The 8,669-nt window shown below is 40.8% G+C and overlaps 1 protein-coding gene across 1 annotated transcript; it reads left to right on the forward strand.

Annotated features, from left to right (window-relative positions):
* Positions 1–348: 348 nt before the first annotated feature.
* Positions 349–4,966, forward strand: CUNH12orf42 (chromosome unknown C12orf42 homolog). The gene is given in 3 exon segments (XM_045826359.1): positions 349–709; positions 4,525–4,737; positions 4,740–4,966. Coding segments are annotated over 3 exon segments (801 nt in total).
* The last annotated feature ends 3,703 nt before the right edge of the window (positions 4,967–8,669 follow it).

Below are 8,669 nucleotides of genomic sequence, written 5' to 3' on the forward strand. Positions count from 1 at the left end.
CGGGGTACGCAAACTACAGGTACTAGAGTCCTGAGACCCCATGTCCGTATTTTTCAAAGCATTTCAGATATTGGCTAATGCATAGTCGGGGCTGGGAAATACTGAATTAGTATACTGAACAACCTGGCCGTTGTATCATAGAGGGAACCTGGTATCATTCAGGGGTCTATGAGACTGGGAGGCTTTGGGTTTCTGAGTTGAAGTCATTTGTGTTTGTTCAGGATAGAAATAAGAGACAAAAATCCGTTCTTCCTATCATTCATTTAGTAGGTGATGTTGAAGAAGTGATATTCATTCAAACTAATGTGTTTACCTGTTACATTATGTCCAGGAAGGATTCAGACTCCAATGTCATATAAGAAACTGCTGTGCCCTCACCAGAACAATATCCCCAGTTGTCCTGCTGTAAGCATAGCTTCTTCGAAAGAACAAAGCCATGGAGAAGTCAGTCCCTTCTTAGCACCATCCAGTGGATGGGACGAGACCCCACTGATCTTCACCGTCAAACGAGAAATTAATAAGAGAGACAGAGGAGTACCCAAGCAGAGCTGGAGCTGTCTATCCGCGGAACAGCGAGTGACAGAAAAGCCTCTCGGATGTTACCCGGTATACCCCGTGCACCTGGAGGCTATAGGTACACACATCAACAGACACGTGAGGACTCGGAACCAGCCCTCCCCCAGTTCCAAGAGAGATCCTGTCCCACTGGGTAAGTCTCACTTTGTGATTCCTATTTCTTTTTTTTCTCTTTTCAATTGGTCATATTTTATTTCTTTATTTTTTAAAAGATTTTATTTATTTATTTTTAGAGAGGGAAGGGAGGGAGAAAGAGAGAGAGAGAGAAATATCAATGTGTGGTTGCTGGGGGTCATGGCCTGCAACCCAGGCATGTACCCTGACTGGGAATCGAACCTGCGACACTTTGGTTTGCAGCCTGCGCTCATTCCACTGAGCTATGCCAGCCAGGGACAATTGGTCATATTTTATTTTTAATGTCAATATAAACAACAAAGTTACTGACTCAATGGCAAGTCCTATTCTAGAAAGTTCTATAAGAACTGTATCAGACAGTTCTTAATGAAAGCCTACCCACTGCTAAGCACTGTATTGGAGGAAAGGACAAGTGTGGGTAGCTAGCATTAATTTGGTGATTGAGGGATTGCACCAGATAATAATAATAGCTATTTTTATTATCATGCTAGCACCCATTTATTAAAGTTCTCACCATATGGCAGATATAGTGCTGAGCATTTCACATTATTTTATGAAATTCTCCTATAACACTCTTAGGCAGATAATGTGATAATCCCTATTTGAAGATTAGAAATCTGTGAATTCCTAGCATAGGATAAGATACATGATAATGAAGTGTCTCAAAATTACGAATAGGAGGAATGATTAAAAGTAATGAGATAGATCAGAGGGGATGAGCTTTGGAGCCAGGAAGATCTGGACTCAAATCTCTGCTTTTTTCCATTTCATTTCTGTAGCCATGATCAAGTCCCACAAATGTTCTCTGAGCCCAGTATTTCCATCTGTAAGCTAACAGTAATTCCTGCCTTGAAGAGATGCTGTAATTAGTGGATTGGTATAAATAAAGATCCACAAACATAGCAGGGACTGAATAGTGGTGGTGACGATGGTGGTGGTGTTTATGGTTCTGACTGGAGGAGAAAATACGTAAGGAACCAACGCACATCTCCAAATATTCTAGGAACTGCCATGTGGAAGAAGAACTGGACTGATTTTATGTACCTTTTTAAAAAAATTTTTCTCTAAATGTTTGACAGTTTGTTGGACTTGACCAATAGTAGAGACAGATTTTTTAAAAAGATTTTATTTATTTATTTTTAGAGAGGGGAAGGGAAGGAGAAAGAGAGGGAGAGAAACCTCAATGTGTGGTTGCCTCTCATATACCACCTACTGAGGACCAGGCACCCAACCTAGGCATGTGCCCTGGCTAGGACTGGAACTGGCAACCCTCTGTTTCACAGGCCTGTACTCAGTCCACTGAGCCACACCAGCCAGGGCAGAAAGAGACAGATTTTGACACAATAAACAGAACTTTCTTTGAACCAGAGGAGAAAGTACTGTTTGGGCCAAAAGTGTTAAAAGCAGGGGCTGGGAGACTGTCTACCAAATATGCTGAGTCAGGGATTCCTTCATCTCTGGGAAGCGGGGCTTGAGGAGGGGATGCCAAGGATGCTGCCTGGTTAACATTTTTTGAAGTCTCATTATGTGCGAGGCAATGCGCTAAAGTCTGAACATGCATCCTCAGTTTTGATCCATATGGCCACCCTCTGAGATTGCAACTGTTGTTTTCCCACAGTTTAGAGACAGAACTGGAAGCCGGTCGAGATTCTGTAATTTGGCCAGGTTTCAACCCTTCAGTAGAGGTCACAGAATTCCTCTAGTAAGATTCTAAATATGACAATGACAGCTCTTGGGTACCGAACACTTACAATGTACTAGATGCTTTGCATTTTCTCAAGCTCTTCTCTCAGATACTTAACTAATTTGCTTTTCCATTTTCTTCAGGTCTTTACTGAAAGGTCATCTGTGCGGATCTATCCTAACCTTTTCTGCTTATTTTTCTCCTTAGGACTAACTACTAGTTGACACTTAAACATTTCTTCATTTGCTTATTTAACAGTTTACATCCTCTCCCCACTCTTTCTTCCCACAACTGTAACGGAAGCTTTATAAGTGCAGGGATATTGGCAGCTTTATCCTTTTCTCCATCTCCAATGTCTAGAACACGGCCAGACACATAACAGCCACTCAAATGTTAATGGATGAATAAACAAATGAACAAACTTAATCCTACTAGCAACTCTGGCAAATAGGTAATATAATCCTCCTACTTCAGTTAAGGCTTAGGAGATGTGCTAGGATTTGAATCTGTGACGGTCTGACCCCAATGCCTTCTTTAATCCATTTTACCACACTGCCCCTCTAAAAACAGTTACAGAAATGCGTCGTTATCACAGTTTATTCAGGGAAGGGATGTCTATCACTTGTTTCAAGGCAGAGGACAATGTATTCTTCTAGGTCATATGTTTTGCTCCAAATTCCAGAGCCACATCCATGTTCTCTTGTGGAGTCTTCTTGCTCTGATTATTGATGACGATAAATGAGTCATCTTCCAAGACTGAAATTCAAATTGACAAGCAGCTATTAAGCATTTTGTTTTTTTTATGCTTTTAATTTTAATTTTTTCCATATTTTTATTGTTGTTAAAGTACAGTCGTCTCCATACCACCCCCCTCCCGCCACTCCCCGTTACCCCAGCCATCCTCACATAAGCATTTAGTTTTCACAAGGCAATGTGTTTGGCTCTCTGAAAGCACGGGCACTCACCCGGAGATACTGAAGGGCCATCCCACCTTTATTTCCAGGAAATGATTCTCACAGTGGAGAAATCAAGCACATTAAAAAATGTTCACTCTTTGATGAGGGTATGTTGAGTGTGTCATGGGCCACATGGGCTCCATACAAACCGAGTATAAAACAGTGTGTGATGAACTAAACTGAATTACTTAGACATAGGGTGGCTATTGCCACCCGCTCTTACAAAGGTAATGCGCATTTTAGTTCTTTTACATACTTTTGAACTTGCAAATGATCTTGTAGGTTGTATAAATATTTTAGACATCTATATGCTATTTAAACATCTTCAAAATCTTGTAGAAAGTGATTTAAAGCACATGAATTATCTTAGCTACTTCAAAATTGGACTTTAATTTGTGTAGGTCAATGGGCAGAATTTCTCTGGTAAAAACTTCAAGAATGTATACATTTGAGATATATATGCACACACATAGAAATGCAGGTGGAAAAATATATACATTTCTTTTATAATATTGGCTATATTATCACAAAATACCTCATAGTTTACACACAAGAAAAGATTTGGTTGAGCAAAGAAAGAATATATAAAATCTAGTATCATTAGGGAGTATGTAGGTGTTGTATAGACCCAGCCTCAGAGTAATTCACTAATTGCTTTCATTTTCAGCTTGTTTGAAATGCCTAATAAAACTCATGAAGTAATTGCTTCTTGGATTTTTAAATGATCAGTTGTAAATCTAAATGGGTTGTGGATTTTTTTTTTTGCATGAGCTATAACCCCAGTTAATAATTTTTACTCACAAACTTTCCCCAAACTTAGAATCTGAGGCCCCCATTTTAGTCACCAGTTCTTCTCGTTCCCTCTCTTTAGAAGTTTTGAACAGTTTTCCTTGAAATAAAGGTTTGTGAGGATTCTGTAAAAATTATGTGGAGGAGTGCTTTCAAGCAACAGGAAAGGGACAGATAACGTTTTATTTTCTTAAAGAAATGTAAGGGGCACGTGAGGGTAATAATGTCAGGGGATTTTTTTTTCTTTCTCAATACATTGCAGGTGTTGATTTCTCAAACATTCAGTTATGAAGGAGAGCCTTTTTTTTTTTTTTTTAAAGTCCTGGCGGGGGCGGGTACATTCCACACACTCCGGTGTTACTCCTACCCTTCTTTGCCCTCCAGGTCCTGCTGCGAGGCCTTCCACTGTCATCGGGATCTGCAGGGGAAGCCAGATCTCCTGCGCCCCTTTGAGGGTCTGCAGGAGTTCCTCCGAGTCGCAGGTGGAGGAGACGAAAGCAGCCGAATTGGGCGCTCCGGCCAACCCGGATTCCCAAAGCGCCCTCCAGGGTGCGCCCGGAAATCCAGTCGGAAGAGGCGCAGTTGCCATGGCACCAGAGACCTCCCCAAGCATCCTCATCCCCTGGGGAAAAGGGGGCCCAGGGCAGATGCCTCCCTCCCTGGCAATCTGGCAGGAGCACCCCTTACTCAGTTTGCCGGGTCTCCCACCCAGCTCCCATCAAAGGGGTTAATCAAGGCTTGGTCTTGCCCCTCCATGCGCCCACCCCAGCGCTTCCAGACGGCTTGTTCACAGGCCCCTCCCTGGCCGGGGGTGAATGCTCGCTGACGCTGACCGCTGCGAGGGGATTGTTCTGCGAGGGCGGCCCATCTTCAAATCAATGCCTGCGCAGGACAACAAAAAGGGCCTCAGATGCACTGGTTTCCACAGAACCATTGTTAGGCTTTTGTGAAGCAGTTTTGAACCTAATAAATAATGTCAAAAGTCTCTGTCGCAGCCAAAAATGTTCCTTTTGAAGCATTTCTAATGGTATTTTTGTTCCGCGGTGTCCCCCGGTGTCACAAAGAATTTGTGCCTCACAATGGGAATGGGGTACATCGCGTGCCACTTCGTATGTGCCTCCAGGGACTGCGAGGACCCCGCTTTGTTCAGCTCGCGCAGGTAAACGGTTTCACTTGCCAACTTGGGATTTGGTTGAAGGATGTTTTTCTAAGGGCCTTTTGAATTTCTAAACAGAGGTTTGGAAAACGTGAGCGCATGTTTGTAATTTAATAGTTAACATGAAATTCGATGACTCCTGAAGTGGCGAGGAGAATTCTACAGGCTGTATGAAGGTTTTTATGTCCGAAACCTGAAGCGGGATCCTCCTTTGAGGCCCTGAAACACTTGGAACTAAGTTTAATGCAAAAGAGATACTGAATGTTCTGATTTGTAATAGAAAAAAAAACACTGGAGCAGTTTAGGGAACGTTTTTGTCAAAGTGGATACGTTAGGCACTTGTTTTTCATTTTAGTTAAGTTAAACAGAGCAGAGATTGATTTTATCAGATGATTTTATGGGTTTATTTTTTTTTCTTTTTCATGTAGTGTATTTTTCAACATGGAGAAACACAAATCAATGTGACCAGTACCTCCATATACACTCAAGTTCCTTGAAATACTCCCAGACTGGGATGCACATAGTTGGATGCACAGAGTTTTGGTACACGGTATGATGCTCCCACCAGCTGACCCAGCCGGCCAGGCCTAGAAGCTGCTTGTGATATAGTAGCTGGATTCCTTCACCTGAAGCGAAAATGAGCAACTTTGCTGAAAAATATAATACAAAAGAAACAATTCTCTTCAGAATTGAGAAAAGGGACATAGGCAAAAGATGTAAAATATGGGATATACCACACTCTAAAGCAATTCCCCAAAGTGTGTATTATGCGACACTGAAATTTTATATATTATAAAAGGAGATTATAAATAGAAAGATGTTCTGGGAGACGAAGAGCTCACAGATAAATACGCCAGAGACTTGTGGCCCAGTCTGCTCCCTCTTAGAAATCACGGCAACATATTCAAGATCCTGAGAACTTCCATGATTAAAAAGAAAACCCAGTAGACTCTGTTTAATCTAGTGTTTCCCAATTTCCTTTGATCAGGGAACCCTGATGTGTGTGTATACACATAGAGATGTACTTTAAAAAAATAACACCTGTTATCATCTTGCAGCATTAGTATCCTGTGGAACGCACTTGAGAAAACACAGCTCAAAACTCTGTTCTAAATATACTAAAACTCATGTAAACTGGTAGGATTCAAAGAGAGGATTTCTTTCCAAAGAAGTGAAGAAAGAATCAGAGCTAGAGAAAACAGCCCCGAATAAATGGCTTTGGGAACCCGGTCTTCCTTGGAGGGCTGTAGGGAGCGGTCTCTGGTGGGGAGAAGGTTAGTGGGTCCAGCCCTGACCCTGCTGGTTTGGATAATGATAAATGAGGGGCATTTCCAACTTTGGCTGTCATAGTCACGGGCTGAGGTGTTAAGTTCGTCTGAACATCTACTTTTGTAGTAGAACTTGACACCAATGCACCAAGATAAACGTAGTTCTATCTTTCCCAATGCCATTATTTGTGAAAACAAAGTTAAATAGTTATCATGGAGGATGAATCAATCTTAGAAAATAATATTTATTTATAGTACTGTCACTGAGAAATAGATGAGGTCCTGTGGTATAAAATAATTGCTGCTAAAGTTTTGAATTATGGATTGCCTTTATTTCTTCAGGGGTGTATGATTTGATTTATGATATACATTATTACATACTCTACATGTCTTCTAAGGAAGATAATATGCTGCTTTCAGAAAAAAATGCTTTTCTGAAAGTGGCATTGAAAAAATAGATATTGATAAATTTAAAAAATTGGTGCATTGGCCCCTTTCACCTCACCCTGCTTGGCCCTGGGCAGATGACTGGTTAATTACTGACGGGCAGTGCAGCTAAGAGGGTTGCCCTGCCCGGGTGAATACCGAAGGCCCCACCCCCTTACAACCTATCAGCTGTGCCATGACAAAGAAATATGGCCCAAATGAAAGAACACAGCAAAACCTCAGAAGAGAACTAAGTGATGAGATTGACAACCTACCTGGTGAAGAATTTAAAGCCCTGGTAATCAAAATGCTCACAGAACTGATTGAGCTTGGTTGAAAAATGAAAGAACAAATGAAGGATACCCAAAATGAAATAAGGAAACTATTCAGGGAATCAACAGTGACAAGAAGGAAACCAGGATTCAAAGCAACGATTTGGAACATAAGGAAGAAATAAACATCCAACTGGATCAGAATGAAGAAACAAGAATCCAAAAACATGAAGAGAGGCTGAGGATTCTCTGGGACAACCGGAAACGTTCCAATATCTGAATCACAGGAGTGCCAGAAGGAGAAGAACAGCAGCAATAAATTGAAAACTTATTTGAATGAATAAGGAAGGAAAACTTCCCCAATCTGGCAAAGGAAATAGACTTTCAGGAAGTCCAGGAAGGCCAGAGAGTCCCATAGAAGCTGGACCCAAAGAGAAACACACCAAGGCACATCATCATTAAGTTACCTGAGATTAAAGACAAAGAGAAAATCCTAAAAGCAGCAGAGATAAGGAGACAGTTACCTACAGAGGAGTGCCCATAAGGCTAACAGCTGATTTCTCAAAAAACACCTTATAGGCAAGAAGGGGCTGGAAAGGATTATTTGAAGTCATGAAAAGCAAGGACCTACATCCAAGATTGCTCTATCCAGCAAAGCTTTCATTTAGAATGGAAGGGCAGATAAAGTGCTTCCCAGATAAGGTCAAGTTAAAGGAGTTCATCATCACCAGGCCCTTATTATATGAAATGTTAAAGGGACTTATCTAGGAAAAAGAAGATCAAAAATATAAACAATAAAATGACAACAAACTCACAACTATCAACAAATGAACCTAAAAGAAAAGAAAAACAATAAAAACAAAAACTAAGCAAACAACGAGAACAGGAACAGAACCAGAGAAATGGACATCACACAGAGGGAGTTCAGTGGGGAGGGGGAAGGGAGGAATGGGGGGGGTTACAGGGAAGAAGAAGCATAATTAGTGGGCATAAAATAGATGGGGAGAGATAAAAATGGTATAGGAAACAGAGGACTCAAAGGACTTATATGTACAACCCATGGACATGAACTAAGGTGCGGGGAATGCTGGAGCATTGTGGGGGAGGGTGGAGGGGGGATAAAGGGGAAATTGGGAAAACTGTAATAGCATAATCAATAAAAATACTTAAAAATTGGTGCATTGAAGAAACTAAATATTAGAAGCACTCTCTAGTGAATAATGTTTACAAATGTTGAATCCTTTTATAGTATGTAAAATAAATAATAATCATAATGCAGGTAGCGTTTATTATGTATTATGTATTAGGGACTGTTCTAAGTATTTAACCTGTATTAATTCATTTACTCTTCACAATTGATTTATGAAATTTTACCATTATTATTACTTCCATTTCATAGATGATAAA

The sequence above is a fragment of the Phyllostomus hastatus genome, unplaced genomic scaffold (genome assembly GCF_019186645.2).
Source record: "Phyllostomus hastatus isolate PE091 unplaced genomic scaffold, TTU_PhHast_1.1 phas_scaffold_755, whole genome shotgun sequence".
NCBI classification, from domain to species: domain Eukaryota; kingdom Metazoa; phylum Chordata; class Mammalia; order Chiroptera; family Phyllostomidae; genus Phyllostomus; species Phyllostomus hastatus.